General features: G+C 45.8%; 2 protein-coding genes across 2 annotated transcripts; one reads left to right on the top strand and one right to left on the bottom strand.

The window, feature by feature from the left end:
* Nucleotides 1-1,442: 1,442 nt before the first annotated feature.
* Nucleotides 1,443-4,676, bottom strand: LOC113713475 (cyclin-D5-1-like). The gene is made up of 5 exons (XM_027237203.2): nucleotides 3,887-4,676; nucleotides 3,677-3,763; nucleotides 3,229-3,520; nucleotides 3,004-3,137; nucleotides 1,443-2,908 (listed from the first exon to the last, which is right to left on the bottom strand). Exons 1-5 carry the CDS (start codon nucleotides 4,160-4,162, stop codon nucleotides 2,687-2,689), a joined length of 1,011 nt encoding a protein of 336 aa, XP_027093004.2. The 5' UTR covers nucleotides 4,163-4,676; the 3' UTR covers nucleotides 1,443-2,686.
* Nucleotides 4,483-15,273, top strand: LOC140015718 (uncharacterized). The gene is made up of 5 exons (XM_072068534.1): nucleotides 4,483-4,581; nucleotides 9,335-9,528; nucleotides 9,713-9,814; nucleotides 10,017-14,334; nucleotides 14,434-15,273. Exons 1-5 carry the CDS (start codon nucleotides 4,483-4,485, stop codon nucleotides 15,271-15,273), a joined length of 5,553 nt encoding a protein of 1,850 aa, XP_071924635.1.
* Nucleotides 15,274-16,650: the final 1,377 nt, after the last annotated feature.

The following is a 16,650-nucleotide window of genomic DNA, read 5'->3' as shown; positions in this document are numbered from 1 at the left end:
GGCAAATTTAGCAAGGTGGGATTGCTTATTTGTACTTAGAAAATCTCCAGCTCGACTTTTGGTTTGCTATTCCGCCATCCTAAAAGAACCTCAATTTCGAGGCTCAAATTTACCCCTTGGTGTCTGATGCTGTTTCTAAATTTAAAACCGGGCGACCAGCTTTAGCCTGTTTATCGTCTTGGTTTAGTAAGAGAAGTGGAAATTGGAAGGAGTGAAATTTCTGACTGAAAAAACACAAAATCACAGTTTAAATGGACCTGTTTTGCGGACCTCAACATATTATAATGATAGGCTACAAGTATTTGCTCCAAATCTAACTCGACGGATTGAGGAAAGATCTAGTTTATTACCTGAGGGAGATTTCAGCCACTTTCTGCAGAAAACTTGCGAAAATTGTCCAGACACACTTGAGGTTGAGGGATGGAATGCAATACGATTGGAATCTTTTTCTTTTTGCTTCTGGACAATAAGTTAGTAGCAACCAGCACCATTATATTTGGAGAACCGCGTCCTTCAGTCAATGTCACATAGCACATCAATAAAAGTCACATCAAAAGTGTTTTCATGGCCTTTCCCTTCGAGGTCTCCGGATACTAAAGAGTCTTAGCTACGTTTTCTTAATTATGAGGGGTTGGTAATTACCATTGATCATGCAAAATTCAACGAAAGGATGAACACTGGTAACCGGCCTTCTGCTCAAGCCGGTAAAAGAGAGTAGTATCTTCTGTATAGCTTTCCATGCTACAAGATTTGTGCGTATAATATGAAACAAACAACTTCTTGTGCAGGTGAAGTATTTCTGATAGGTCTTAGCACTCGAAGACAAAGAGGTAGACCAGTCCGGATAAATATATGCACAATTATTATGCGTTGTACCATATGAGGTAAGGCTGCCGGTTGCTGCCGCTCTAAGGTCTAGTCTTGAACTCACTTGGCAACAAAGAAGGCAGCAATCTGCTGAGAGGAGACCAGGCCAAAAGTGTACCAAAAGCTTCTCACATGGTGGATATCTGAAGTTCGATTGGACTATATGCTATGCTAAAAGCATACAAAATCATCCCAAGTTTCAATTGGACTATATGCTATGCTAAAAGCAACAAAGTTCGATTGATTTCAAAAAATTAAAAAAAAAAAAAAAATCAGTAGGGGATGAGTGAAATTTAAGATGAAGCCAAGGGAAAGGGGATTAGAACTTAAGATATATCTAAATCCTGGAATCTCAATCTCAATCACTAAACTAAAGCCTGCTGGCCGCTACTTTTGATTGCTTAAACACAAGTCATGCAGAATTTCTAATTTGTGGTGGACTAGTTTGGTTGCTTAAATATATGTCTTGTAGAATAATCCAATGACCACCTAAACAACAAAAACGAAAAAAGCAGAGAAGAACGGAAGGGCCAGTTCAGAAGCATCCTCCTCAGAGATTCATATACGGGCGTTGATTTGCATGGGCTGGACTCGTTCTCGAAGCACTTTTTGCAAGGATAAAGGGAAAAAAGACCAGAGAAAAAGGGACCTTTCTTCTTTTCCCCACCATCTTGGCTCATTACAGTTTCAGCATGCATGGAGGAAGTTTCACTTGGTTTAGAGGTACAAATTCCCCACTGCATCCTATGTCACTGAAAGCCTCAATTTTGCTGAGCAATTTGCAGTTACAGACGTTAAACTAACGCAAAGGCTGTCTTAGAAATGCAAGACCAAACAACTTTGATATTTGATTTGAAATTGCTTCATAGCCCCTGGCATTCAACATTCTTGGGGCATGAAATTCACGAGGTGAAAGAAGACGATCTCTTTCAGAAACAATCCCAAACGACCAAGCAACCTTGCCCCATAACAACAACATGGGACGTTGGCTTTACTTCATTGACAGATAACGAAGTACACAGGATCAAATACCTGCTCTACTGAAATTCCACCCGTTTCCACAACAAAGTGTGTCGCTTTTCTTCAGGCTTCACCACTCGGCAAAACCCCATAGAGCCTATTGAAAAAAAACAGCAGGACCCGTTTCGAAAGCGTCATGCTACAAACATTCAAACCAATCCAATAAAATCCATCACTTTACAAAAGCTTCTTTTGAGTTCTGATGGCCAACATGGAACATTTAGATGCATCTAATCACACGATAAACAGCCATTCTAACCCCACTCCGATTGCCCTTCTTTCTCCCAAGTCTTTTTGGCTTTCAGCCTTTCAAAGACTCGAGAAAGAAGCATCCCAAGCACACCCTTAAAAAGTTAGGCTTGCCAGAGATACATATCCAACAATAACCAAAAAGATAAAGGGAAAAAAAAAAGAAAAACAACAAACAAATCAATAGGTATAAGTGTCCATATCAAGAATGACTCTTAAAAGTGATCTTGATTCTTGAAGCACTCCTCCTCTTTCAAACTTATGAGCTGTGAACCTTGACTTCAAATAAGCTTTTTTCATGCTGCACCAAAGTATGCTTTTTTGTTTCTTTTTTTTTTTTTTTTTCTTTTCCTCTCATATGTTCTCCTTTATTTTGCAGTAGTTCGTGAGACATCTAATCACATTCATATCATATACTATGATGTAACGGAAGAACAACAAATCACCATCAACCTCACCAATTAAATTGCAATTCATATAGATGTCCATAGGCGTAACGCGAGCAAACTTTGCTTTCTTTTCCCCGCCAAACCACTTTTAAAAGATTTCTCTAGCCTTGTCGTTTACTATCAGGCATTTTAACGTTTTGATCACCCTCATCAGTGAAAGTAAGGCTCTTTCTTTTAGCACTAAGGCCAGAGCTAGCAATTGTAGAGTTCTCCAAAACATCATTCGACGTTCTTCGCAACTGAATTGGTGTTAATGGAGGAGATCTTATGCTGCTGGACGTGTCTAGTTCCTTCATTTGATTATAAAACGATATTATATCTTCCTGCCAAAAAAAGAATAGTAATTAGGACACAAACGCTAACCATCAAACTCAGAGGAATTCTAAATAAACTAGTATAAACTAGGGAGGAGTCTGACAATTTTTAGAAAACCACTGGAGGATAAGGCGTTGATCTTAAGCTCCAAAGACTCTCTTGATAATCTTTGGTCCAACATCCACAATGTTGCTGCTGCTGCTATTGTAGATGGTCTATCATGGATTAGATTGGCATCTGCCATATGAAGCAAAACTAATGTCAGCAATTAATTGAAACCAAAAGATTTGGACTTGGAACAAAACTCAAAAATAGAAGATAAACTTACTTCTTATTGCAACAGGGATGATCTCAATTACTCTGGAAACCGCGTCTCTCATTTGGTTGTTCTTGCAAAGTTTTGATACGAAATAAGGGGTGAAGGTGCAAGGAGTAGCTATTGCCATTCTCCACTCCAATGTATCTAATAATAAAATCTCCATTCTCCTTATCACTTTGCCTTCAAAATTGTAATCCTCCCCTGGAAATTCTGATAATAGGGGTACTCTGCATTCTTCCATTTTTGCGGCCAAAGATAAACAAGCAATTGCTAGCAGACGTATTGCCCAATATTTCTCACCCTGTATAGAACGAGCAAAGCCCATAAATGAAAGATCAATGGAGAAGAACAAGGAAGTTGTGCCCGGAAAGGGGAAGGGAGACAGCGAGACAGTGTCTCTAAAACCACTGGAGTACATGGGGTTCTAACAGAATCAGAATTTGAGATGAAATGATACCTCAATAAGCCTTCTTGAAAGAAATTTATCAAGATATGTGACTGCCAAGAAAGCTGTTTGGATTTTAAATCCAAATGATGCATTGGTCTGCGTTAAAGATTGTAGAAGGTTAGACTCATCCATCACAATTAATACAATTAATGCATAATCCATCAAGATTGAGACTTGAAAGACTAATAATCCATCAAGATTGAGACTCGAAAGACTAACACTCAGAATATATTGGATGGCATCCAAACGAGCTTCTTTAATCCAATTACTAATGTATGCGCATTCTTGTTCTTGAAGTACAGGTCCATTGCCGCTAATCTCTTCTCGGAGCAACATCTCTACGTACTCAGCATCATCATCATCTTCTTCTTCTTCTTTCCCCGCATTTGACATGTAATCACCAATTGTACCACCACCATCATTTAAGACATTCTCACTTTCTTCTCGGCATAGTAGACTTGAAGGAGATGAAAATGCATCCTGAGAATTTTGCATGTGTATTTGCCTTTCTTTCAGTTGTGAGTGTTGTGTGAAAGTGGTGCGGTTTCTGATTTATACAAAATTTGTCAACGGAAATCGGAAAGAATGCTCGAAAGGGTACCAAGACCTATGCAGTAGGTATATACTAGTGTGATTGCTATCGAGATGAGGTTAGGATGCAGTTTTGATGCCGATTAGGATGTGATAGTTTTTTCTTCTTTTTTGGGGGTTAATATACGTGAGTAATTTGCTAAAGATTAACAAACGGTTTCAACAGAAATAAAAATATGGAAAATCTAGCTAAAAGCTAAATTCAGGGAAGCGTAAAATGGGGCATGAATGTAGGTAGTAAAGAAGTAAGCAAGAGATGGAGTGGTGGAAGTGGAGGTGGAGGTGGTGGTGGTGCTGAGGAGGAGGGTGGGGATTATATTATTGTTATTATTACTTTTTTTGTATAAAAAAAAAAATTGGGTCAAATTGAAGATGTAGAGGGCGACAACTGGGCTTTGACTGTAGAAGTGAGATGGGGGAGGGGCTGAAGGGATGGGATTGCTGAGTTTGAGGGAAACGAGGGAATTTGAGCTTAAAACCGTGGGATGGATGGATCATGGATGGGACTGGTAGTAGGGGCAGGCGCGTGACACGACGTGCCCTTTGATTACTTAAGAATTGCTAAACCGTGGCAAGGTTTGTTTTGGGGTCCACATTCAGGTTTTAGTACCTCTGTGAATGGCTGAAAGATGGGGCCGGTTTCTCTTGTTAATCCCAGTCCAGTAGTGCTGTCGCATGACTAGTCAAAGGTTACCATGTAAGCAATCTCAAAATTGATTTTTGGTAGAAATTGTAGGCAAACTCCCCCGGCATGACGTAATTCAACAGGACTTTTTTTTCTTTTTTTTTTATAAAAAATGTTGGATGAGTTTAGTTTCGATAATTATCACGGCATAGGATATGCCTCCAAAAACATTATTATTGTGAGTTCGACTCTAATCATTATCATGACAAAAACACGTCTCAAAAAACGAATTCTTATATATCAACCTTCAATATATCGCACATAGGAGATTCTTATATATTATTCATTAACATAGTTTATCTTAATAATAGGATTCGAACGCATAATCTTTATATAGGAAATTCTTATATATTATCCATTAACATAATTTATCTTAATAATAGGATTCGAACACATAATCTTTTATATAGAAGTGACTGAGCCAATATGTGTTAACACTTCTATGCATGATTTGGCTTGCCTTTCTCTCTCTATTTTCTTCTTTGTCAATGATGACTTGTTTCATTGAACGCATTTATTGCTTTTCTTACTCCGTCTCGAGTCTTCGAGTCTTGACTCTACAGTGTTCTTTCCTTCATTATCTGGCCGAGTGTCACTTGTTCCTGCAGCTTTCGACGAGCTCAACTGCAGATTAAAATGTAGATTAAATGTTTCCAAGACTTAATTGAGGTGATAGAGACAATAATTATATAAACTTTTGGAGCCGGGGGATTGGGTGGTACGGGAGTATAAGTAAAAGATTTCGGGTTCGACACTCCCCCTCCATATACATTAAAAAAAATTCGATGAAGATTCTTCTTTCCCATATAAAGCTTGAAGTTTTTCTCTAAATTTAAAAAAAAAAGGGTGTCCTAATCAAATAGATATAAAAATCAATCTTCTACTAAACCTAAAATTTTAATCTTGATTGAATGCTAATTCATATTAAGTAGGTCTCCAATGTAGCTTTATGATTTCATTTATTTAAGCTAGTAGTTGATGACTTTCTAGCTACTAAGTTTGTTTAATGGAATATCTTAAAGCCAAGTTGACGCTGGATTCATTTTTTTCTGTGCTCCTAGAATCTTAACATTATTAATTGTGGCTTCATCAAATTAAATGTCAAGCACAGCAAAGCAGCTATGGTCATAGCTAATACTCCACTAATTAAGAAGAAGAATGACACAAGATCCAAAAATGAGTCAAGTCGATGCATTGGCTTCTTCTTCTTCTGCATCTATGGTTTCTACTGCCATGTTTTTTAATGATTGTGCTGTGTCTTTATTAGCTTAGCAGAATTTTGATGGACCATTTTGATTATTCTTCCCAACGCTAGCTGGAGCTAGGTTGATGAATTCAAAGGCCACCAGACCTTCTCTGTAGTTTTATACGAACCCACATACTTTATGATCTCGACTTCAGCAATTGGGTCAGTCTGTAACTGTACTAAGACCGAATGCTCAGCAAGTAGCTTGTTAATTTATTATGAAGCAATAAATGAGAGAACACTGCTGCTGTATTGGATAAGATTTATTTTTATGCTAATGGGTGTCTTGTTTGGTGCATTTCTCTATGAAGTTATACTAATTTGGAGTCGTAATTAAACGTTAGTTCATCATTTTAACCTTGTCTTAGGCATACCCCATTTTATGTTACTGTCACCAAAACGTGGGTAGATGTCAGATGCATCAGAAAGGTACGAGGCCAGCTATCAATATAATGTTTGAGTTATTATTTGATAATCCAATTCCGCAATTAAATTTGATGTATTTAGATTTTAATATATTCAGACACGTCTGATAACTAAAAATCGAATATTTGAATTAATTAATTGACTAATTTCTAGGCAAGATTTACCTTCCAAAAATAAGTGATACACTTAGGGTGCATTTGGTAAAACTAAAATCTGAAAATTGAAATATGAATCCATTAAATTATTAAATTGTTAAATATTAAATCAAATATATTTGAGTGTATATCAGATTCAATGATAAATGAATAATTTATCACTTATTTTTGAAAGCAAGTTTTGTTTAGGAAATTCAATGCCACATAATTAATTCAGATGTTTAATTTTTAGTTATCAAACGCGTTTAAACATATTAAGATCTGAATCTATTAAATTTAAGTGTTGAATTGGGTTATCAAACAAGACCTTAGTGTGGTATACACTCAAATATATCAGATTTATTACTTAACAATCCAATAATTTAATGAATTCGGATTTCAATTTTCAAACTTCAATGTTAGCAAATGTCCCCTTAGACATACATTTATGTTTTTCTTTTCTTTTTGTTTATGGAATTTTTTTAAGCAGCATTTAATGACAAATTTACATAGAGCATGATGGTCATTAATATTTGAAGAGATTAATAAATTCGATTACCAACATGAGTTGAGACATTTTTAAATCGAGATTTTGACCTCTGTGACATCAATGCCAGAGCCCCGGACCACGAAGGTGTCAGCAGAATCATGGACTAGGTTGGCAATTAGTTAGGAATAATTGCCATCAAAGTATAGCTGGAAATTAACTTGTCAACTTGTCTTTTTTTTTTTTTTTTAAATGAAAGGTTTTAAATTTAAGGTCTCCTACTTACAATCATTTTCACCTTAACATCAAATCCAACTCTCCCCACAACACTTGTTCTTAATGTTGACTGTTTGCCATGTAATTTTAGGTTAGCATTACTCATCAAAATAATGCCAAAGAATTTGACACTAAATAATACAGCTAACAGCAAAAAAACGGACTTGTATATCCCATGAAGAAATAATTGCCAAGAATTCGAGCTTAACAATTAACGAATGAAAAAATGAATAACATTTAAGAATTGTGGGGTGGTCCAAGCTTGGATATTATGTGAAAAAAAAAAAAGAGAGAGAAAGGAATGTAATTGATAATTGTAAGTTTTGCTACTAGAGTTCATGTGCATGATCTCGGATTACAGCAATAGACGGGTAGGCAGGTCTTGAGATTTGAGAACTGTTGGTTGCATTACGATCTGAAAAACTCCCCGCTCACAACTGACAAGGGGGTATCAATCTCTTCGTGAAAGGATAGCCTGCAAATTAATTTCTTTGTTTGGGAATATCATGTATTTGTTCCTTGGAAATTAAACACTAATTAAAGCGATTTTGTTTGTAAACCTCGGTGTTACGTCCGTGTTGAATAGGCTTCTAAATATGCATGCATAAATTCTTTTACGTGACAATCCGTTTAATAATTCAATTCAACACTTAAATTTAGTAACACATTTAGATGCGTTAGATAATTAAAAATAAGATATCTGAATTAATTAATTGGATTGAATTTTCTAATTCATTAAAACTTGCTCCAAAAAATAAGGAATAAGCTATTCATTTATTATTTAATGTAATATACACTCAAATATATCAAATTTAGACCTGTTTGATGGTACAATTCAGTACTTAAACTTAATAGGTTCAGATCTTAATATGTTCATATGCGTTGACAACCAAAATTAGAACATTTGCATCAATTAAGTGATACTAAAGTTTTTAGGTAAAATTTGCTCCAAAAAATAAGTGATAAACTATTCACTTATAATTTAATATGATATACATTCAAATATATCAGATTTAATACTTAACCATACAGTAATTTAACGAATTCAGATTTCAAATTTCAGTTTTATCAAACGCACCGTTAGTAATTAACAATTCAGTTAATTGATTCAAATTTCATATTTCAAACTTCATATTCAAATTTCAAATGCACCCTCGCACCCTTGGTGTTTTGCTTCTAAAATATTATACAAATTAAAGGAATACAAGTATTTCAAACTGCATTAGCGGGGAGAAATTACTCAAGGTTATACCTTTTTAGTTTGTTTGGGTCCTAGTGTTAAACTTTTAGTAACTAGCCCCACAAACCTTATTCTCAAGTATATATCCTCGCCCCTTCTTCCAGACTTCTCCACTGTAGCTACAAAGTTTAAGGAACAATTTGGTGTGTGTATAAGATAAATCTTGTTTCGGTCGATGAGAATGTTGGATCGCTACAATTAACTGCCACAAAAACCTGTATATATAATTATATATATCTTTACTATACTAAAAGCGTCAGTTGGCTTAGCTACAGTGAAAGTGGTCCGGTTATACTGTTATTATTGTGACTTTGAGGGGCGTTTTGGTCATTTGGTCATTTGGTGGTAGTGGCTTGGCTGGAAATTTGCTCCTGTCCGCGTGTTCCTTCGCTCGCGTGTTTCCCAACTTTTATATGTTTGGCAGCACAAGGTAACTTTGCACTCAGTTGTAAGCTGCTCATATCACGGACACCTATACTGCATCATGCATAGTTTATAAGCTACGTGTAATCTTCTCTTCCCACAGCACACTATTCTATGCTTCCATGATTATATCATTTGCTTTTTCTTACGGTGCTGCAGAGGCCCTGTCCTGGGCCCAACCACGTGGCAGCCCGGCTACGGCCGAGCTGGGCCGCGGCCTCCAGCCCTTCCACGACCGCCTTGGGCCGCCTCGCCGCTAGGGCTCCAAAGGGCTCTGGGAGAGGACCCCGGAAAGACCGGAGGAGATCCCCCATAGGTCGGGATCGGGAGCTATTCCGGGGAAGTCTCGCACCGTGCGGAGGTGGGACTCTCTTGACAAGTATAAATGGTAACTTTCACCACTCTGACACACACTACGCACTCTGACTACACTACCCCCGTGAACCCTACTCACCGGAAAACTAACTTGACCGTCAGAGTGCCCTCGGGGACCACCTCGGGGCCCCCTTTGTGAGATCACTCCTCTCTGTCTTGCAGGCTTGGGACGAGCTCTTCCATCAGCACTCCGAGCTCATCAGGTCAGCTCGGTCAGGGGAAGTTCCGTGCTTCTTCAGTTGGCGCCGTCTGTGGGAACGAAAGGTAATTATTAGTGTTGATGACGAGGACACGGTCCAAGCGAACCGTTGAAAGCACCGGTCCCGGGGCCGGAGAGGGATCCCGCCGAGAGGAGAACGAAGCGGCCGGGGGCGCTGGGGGCTCGACCCTCTCAGGGGACCGAAGACGGCAGATGCTCCAGTTCGTAACAGAGAATCTCCCCATGCTGGAGGATATAATCCGGCAGGCTAAAGAAGGAGAAGGAGAAGGAGCCGATCCCTGACTCTTCGGAGGATGGGTCACAGGACCAGCCCCCTAGGAGGAAACGGCCGCGGACTCCCCCTCGTCCCCGAGCCTCGGTGGTCGGGGACAGCGAGAGGTACTCACACGACCGGTCCGCGGGGAGCCGACCAAGGGACCCTTCCCCACGGAAACCTACGCGGAATGGGCTCGAACGCTCCCCCGCCCGATCTGTCAGGAATCACTTGCGCGACCCACCCCAGTGGCAGCCCGTCCGGGATGAGCTCGAGCAGATCCTGCGGCCACAACCGTACGGGGATAACTACGCAGCCTCGCCCTTCACCCGGGAGGTCGAGGACTACCCGTTACCCCGGAGGTTCAAAATCCCGAACATCGAGCTGTACGATGGTTCGACCGACCCGGAAGACCACCTCTCGGTCTTCCTGACGCACATGCGTCTACAAAACGCCGCGGATGCCCTCCGCTGCAAGACCTTCCCCATGTTTCTCAAGGGTAAGGCGCGGCTCTGGTTTCAGGGTCTAGCACCGGGATCCATTCAGAGTTTCACCGAGCTGGCCAGACAGTTCGCCGCCCAATTTGTCTCCTCGAAGACTTACTCGAAAAACGCGGCCCACCTGATGGCCGTTAAGCAGAAGCCGGGTGAGTCCCTGAAGAACTTCATGACGCGCTTCAACACGGAGAGTTTACAGATCAGGGACAAGGATGAAAAGGTGGTCATGGCCGCCTTCATGAATGGGTTGAGGGTAGAGGATCTCTACTACAAGCTTGTCGAACAGCCTCCCAAGAACCTGGGAGAGCTCTTGACCCGGGCTCACGCCGCCGCCAATGCAGAAGAGGCCAGCCGCCTAAAACGAGAGTCGGATCGGGATTTCGGAGATCGAAAGAGACGGGGGAACCCCCCTGAGAGCAAGGACGGCCCGGCCAAGAAGAATGTCTTTGACCGGCTCTCGAAGGAGAAAGCCCCTGCTCTGCCACCACTACCGGAGAAGGGCTACACACCCCTGACACGGCCAAGGGCCCAGGTCCTGGCTGTCATGGAGGCAGAGGGTCTGGGGGACCGGCCACCCAAGATGGGGACGCCTCGGAATAAGAGGAATCAGGACCGGTACTGTGCCTTCCACAGGGATGTCGGGCACGACACCGAGGGGTGCTGGGCCCTAAAGAGGGAGATCGAGGACCTCGTTCAGCGTGGCTTCCTGGGTCGATTTGTGCGACCAGGTCGCCCCGCCCAGGAGCCAGGACGCGCTTACCGTGGAGAAAGAGGCGAGGGCCAACACCGTGACCGACTTGATCGGCGGGGAGCACCCCGGGGTTATTCACCCGACCAGGACGCTCAGAACTTGGCCGGAGTGATAAACACCATCGCCGGAGGTCCCACGGGGGGGGACAGTCATGCAGCTCGGAAGAACAAGCGACCACCCCCCGAGGGGGACGACTCCTTGAAGCGCTTGCGCATGGACGAGGAAATTACCTTCGGACCAAGGGACGCGGTCCCCCTAGCTTCAAGGAACCACGAGGCCATCGTGATAGACATTGTCACCAACAACTACCGGGTGAAGAAGGTGTATGTCGATCAGGGTAGTGCGGTTGACATTATGTTCTATCGGGTGTTCAAGGAGCTCGGATTAAGGGAGGACCAGTTGACCCCGGTCCGGACGCCTCTGGTGGGTTTCACCGGGCCACCCATCAGCTCGGAAGGGATGATCACCCTGATGGTCACAGTAGGACAGGCCCCCAGGTGCCGAACTGTTCCCGTTGACTTCGTGGTGGTCAAGCAGTCGTCCCCGTACAATGTATTCTTAGGGAGACCCGCTCTGAACGCCCTCCAAGCTATTCCCTCTACTTTCCACCTCAGTGTCAAGTTCCCCACTTCTGGGGGGATAGCGGAGGTGCGCGGCGACCCAGCGGTAGCCAGGGCTTGCTACCTGGCCACGCTCCGAGGGCAGGAGAAGGTGGTCGCCCAGACGACCTGTTTGGAACCCTACATCCCGGGGGATGAGTCCCAACAGTTGGGCACCCAGGATGAGATTGAGGAATTCCCCCTAAGGCGGGACCGGCCCGACCAGGTTCTCCGCATTGGGACCTTGTTGCCCGTCAAGGAGAAGGAGGGTTTGAAAGCTCTGCTGAGGGAATACTCCCGGGTCTTCGCTTGGTCGGTGGATGACATGCCCGGTATTCCAACGGACCTGGCAGTCCACCACCTCGGCGTGGATCCTCACTTCAAGCCGGTGAAACAGAAGAAAAGGAGCTTCGCTCCCAAGAGGAATGAGGTGATCAAGGCGGAGGTCGGCAAGTTGCTGGAATCCAGGATCATCATGGAGGTCCACTACCCGACCTGGTTGGCCAATCCCGTCTTAGTCAAGAAGGAGGATCAGACCTGGAGGATGTGCGTGGACTTCACGGACCTAAACAAGGCCTGCCCAAAGGACTGCTTTCCCCTGCCAAGGATCGACAGGTTAGTAGATTCTACCGTGGGTTTTGACGTTTTGTGCTTTCTGGATGCCTTTAAGGGATACCACCAGATAGAAATGACTGAGGAGGATCGGGATAAGATCTCCTTCATCACTGAGGAGGGGACCTATTGTTACAGAACCATGCCGTTTGGCTTGAAGAACGCGGGAGCTACTTACCAGCGCCTGGTCAACAAGCTATTCCAGAACCAGATCGGTAAAAGCATGAAGGTCTACGTGGACGACATGATAGTTAAAAGCCGGGTTGATCAGCGGCTCATATCCGACTTGAGGGAGATTCTGGACGTCCTGCTAGAGAGCCGAATGCGCCTGAATCCGAAGAAGTGCACCTTCGGGGTCAGGTCGGGGAGGTTTCTCGGTTTTCTGGTGTCTCGAGATGGAATCCGGGCCAACCCGGATAAACTCCAGGCCATTATGGACATGGCCCCCCCGAGGAACGTGAAGGAAGTCCAACGACTCACAGGGAGGATGGCTGCCCTGAACAGGTTCCTCTCGCGTTCCGCGGTTCGGGGGCTCCCCTTTTTCCGGATCTTGAAAGCGCCAAAAGACTTTCGTTGGACCGAGGAGTGCCAGAAAGCTTTCGCCGAACTGAAGGCCTATCTGGCCGAGCTGCCCGCGCTGACCGCCCCCGAGCTGGGGGAGACACTATTCCTATACCTGTCCACTTTCAACGAGGCCGTCAGTGCGGTCTTGGTGCGGGAGGATGGGGGGACCCAGAGACCAGTGTACTACGTCAGCCGAACGTTACAAGGGCCAGAGACGCGGTACAGCCCGGCCGAGAAGCTGGTTCTGGCCTTAGTGCACGCTGCTCGCAAGCTCCGGCCTTACTTCCAAGCTCATAGTATCGCAGTCTTGACCAACCAGCCCCTGCGCCAGATACTCACTAAGCCCGAGGTCTCGGGCAGGATGACCAAGTGGGCTGTCGAGCTAGCCGAACATGACCTCACTTATCGGCCCCGTACCGCGATCAAGGCTCAGGCCTTGGCGGACTTCCTTGCCGAGGGGGCTAGCTCGACCCCGACAGAGCTAGTCCCAACACCCACGGACACCCCGATGGAGGAGCCGTGGCTGTTGTTTGTGGACGGTGCCTCGAGCAAGGAGGGCAGCGGGGCTGGCCTGCTGCTCACCTCGCCCACGGGGGAGGAACTGACCTATGCGCTTAGTTTTGACTTCCCTGCATCCAACAATGAGGCGGAGTACGAGGCCCTGTTGACGGGGTTGCGGATAGCCCACCAGATGGGCATCACCGCGATCCGGGTTCGAAGCGACTCTCAGCTCGTCGTCCTCCAGATCCGCGGGGAGTATGAGGCCAAGGACGAGGTAATGAAGAAATATCTGGCCAATGTACGAGAGGTGGTGGCCCTGTTCGACACTTTTGAGATCGACCGGGTGCCGAGGTCCCAAAACAAGCGCGCGGACGCCCTGTCCAAGCTGGCGTCCTCCTCGTTCGCCCACTTGAGCAAGGAGGTCTTGGTAGAGGTGGTGCAGCAGAAAAGTATCGACCAGGTTCAGGTCCTGGCGGTAGATAATCCGACCACCTGGATGGCTCCCCCCGTCGACTTCCTCAGCTCGGGTACCCTCCCCGAGAACAAAACCGAGGCTCGGCAAATCCAACTCCGAGCTACCAAATACGCCTACGCCGGGGGAACCCTCTACAGGAGGTCGTACTTGTCCCCCTGGCTAAAGTGCCTGACTCCCGAGGAAGAGGACTATGTTCTGCGTGAAGTTCATGAAGGTATATGTGCGGCACATGTGGGGTCCCGGGTGTTGGCCAAAAAGTGCCTTCTCCTGGGCTATTACTGGCCCTCCGTCTTTCGCGACGCCGCAGAACTGGTACAGAGATGCCGAGCCTGCCAGGTGCACGCCTCACTGCGTCACCAGCCAGCTCGAGAAATGATCCCCATTCATAGTCCCTGGCCCTTCGCCCAATAGGGAATAGACCTCCTGGGACCATTTCCCCGAGCTCCCGGAAGGTACGAGCACCTCGTGGTGGCTATCGACTACTTTACCAAATGGATAGAAGCAGAGCCCCTAGTCTCCATTTCGGGGAGGGCGGTCCAAAAATTCCTTTGGAGGAACATCGTCTGCCGTTTCGGCATCCCGCACGTCTTGATATCCGATAACGGCCGCCAGTTCGCTGAGAACCCCTTCCGGAGCTGGTGCGTCGAGCTCGGGATCAACCAACACTTCACGTCAGTTGGTCACCCCCAGGCCAATGGTCAGGTGGAAAACGCTAACCGAACCGTTCTGCAGGGATTGAAGACCAGGTTGGCGTCCGCCCAGTCTAATTGGCTGGATGAGCTGCCTAGCGTCCTCTGGACTTACCGCACTACGCCCAGGACGGCTACGCACGAGACCCCGTTCTCCCTTACTTACGGGGTAGAGGCTGTGGTGCCCGCAGAGGTGGGTCTTCCCTCACCCAGAACACAGAACTTCGTGGCAACATCCAACGAGGAAGAGCTTAGGTGCAACTTGGACATGCTTGAAGTCAGGCGCGAGGAAGCTGCTATTCGAATGGCTAAGTATAAAAGCCAGCTCGCTCGCTATCACAACGCCAAAGTAAAGACTATACAGTACCAGCCAGGAGACCTGGTCTTGCGAAAGAACTCGATCAGCAGAGCTTATAGTTCTAACAAGCTCGATCCAAACTGGGAGGGTCCGTACAAGGTCCTCGAGGTGAGCCGAGCTGGCTACTGCAGGCTCGCTAAGATGGATGGATCTGGGGTACCTCGGACGTGGCACTTCTCCAATTTGCGATTGTTTGTAGCGTAGGTTAGACCGGGGTGTTCGGTTGCATGTTCTCTGGAATCCGAATTTTTGTTTCCTCATCAATCAAAGCTCATTTTCATTTTTACTTATACCTATTTCATTTCACAATCCTCAAATCTGCGCCTTGCACTAGCACATTTAGCGCTCCCTTGCTTAATGTCCTAGTGGGGGGCTAGAGGCTGGCAGGTGTGACGTGTGAAGTGTTCGAGCCGGGAGGTCGGCACGAACGCACTTAATGTTTAAAGTACTCAGCCCCAAGGGGTGAGATGTGAGGTGTTCGACCCAGGAGGTCGGCAGGAACGCCCTTGGCGTCTAAAAGTGCTCGGCCCCAAGAGGCTGGCAGGTGTGACGTGTGAAGTGTTCGACCCGGGAGGTCGGCACGAACGCACTTAATGTTTAAAGTACTCAGCCCCAAGGGGTGAGATGTGAGGTGTTCGACCCAGGAGGTCGGCAGGAACGCCCTTGGCGTCTAAAAGTGCTCAGCCCCAAGAGGCTGGCAGGTGTGACGTGTGAAGTGTTCGACCCGGGAGGTCGGCACGAACGCACTTAGTATTTAAAGTACTCAGCCCCAAGGGGTGAAGTGTGAGGTGTTCGACCCAGGAGGTCGGCAGGAACGCCCTTGGCGTCTAAAGTGCTCAGCCCCAAGAGGCTGGCACGCCCTCTTAGGGGGCTTATTTGGTGCTCGGCCCCGGAGGTCGGCACATGGCCTTGCGAAGTAGGCAAGGAAAGGAGAAAATAACTCTTCGAAATTGTGTATGCATTGCAAACTTATCTATTACAAAGCTTCCGAGCTGCCTATCTATTACAAAGCTTCCGAGCTGCCTATCTGCTACAAAATTTGCCGAGCTATGAAGAGAAAACAGCTCGGGCCTCCTCCTTCTTGCCGGTAGTCCGTCAGGAGTAGGAGCTGGAGGTACACCTTAAACATGCGAAGAGGCGTATGGTGAAGGCTATCCAGTCGGACCTTTCCATCTCAGATGGATCCCCAAGAGCATTTTCAACTGGAGCATGGTCACATCCTTATGAGAAGACGGGAAGGGTTTCTGGAAGGGCCGCGGCCCTAGACCACCGGCTCTTTCCCAGCAGCCCTGCCGGGAGACTCGCTCTCCTCCAAGGGGACCTCCGCCAGTTCGGCCCCAACGTCGGCTCGGCCTACCAACCCCTTCAGGGCATGCCCCTTGCGGTACCCGTCGAAGAGCCAGTCCAGTCTCTCCTCGGCAGCAGGATTGTAGTCCTTGAAATCCGCCAAGTTGAAGTCAGGGGGGTTGAGGCTCTTCACCTTGTCCAGGGCACGCGTCGCGCCGACCTGGAGGATGGGCAGGTTAAGGAGGGCGATGTCCTCCTCAAACTGCTCGGAGGAAAGGAACTCCCGAACAGCCT

This window comes from Coffea arabica, chromosome 10c (genome assembly GCF_036785885.1).
Source record: "Coffea arabica cultivar ET-39 chromosome 10c, Coffea Arabica ET-39 HiFi, whole genome shotgun sequence".
Classification (NCBI taxonomy): domain Eukaryota; kingdom Viridiplantae; phylum Streptophyta; class Magnoliopsida; order Gentianales; family Rubiaceae; genus Coffea; species Coffea arabica.
Note: the sequence above shows the minus strand (reverse complement) of the source record. Positions and strands in the feature narration are given on the sequence as shown.

What these genes read in the sequence shown, in the direction of transcription:
- LOC113713475 (XM_027237203.2), bottom strand. Translation starts at nt 4,162, where the DNA reads ATGCAAAATTCTCAGGATGCATTTTCATCTCCTTCAAGTCTACTATGC. An exon ending in TTTCAAGAAGGCTTATTGAG is followed by an intron (nt 3,521 to 3,676) that starts GTATCATTTCAT and finishes CGTTCTATACAG; the next exon opens with GGTGAGAAATATTGGGCAAT. An exon ending in CATCCCTGTTGCAATAAGAA is followed by an intron (nt 3,138 to 3,228) that starts GTAAGTTTATCT and finishes TTCATATGGCAG; the next exon opens with ATGCCAATCTAATCCATGAT.
- LOC140015718 (XM_072068534.1), top strand. Translation starts at nt 4,483, where the DNA reads ATGAATGTAGGTAGTAAAGAAGTAAGCAAGAGATGGAGTGGTGGAAGT. An exon ending in AGGGTGGGGATTATATTATT is followed by an intron (nt 4,582 to 9,334) that starts GTTATTATTACT and finishes ACGGTGCTGCAG; the next exon opens with AGGCCCTGTCCTGGGCCCAA. An exon ending in TTCGCGACGCCGCAGAACTG is followed by an intron (nt 14,335 to 14,433) that starts GTACAGAGATGC and finishes TTCGCCCAATAG; the next exon opens with GGAATAGACCTCCTGGGACC.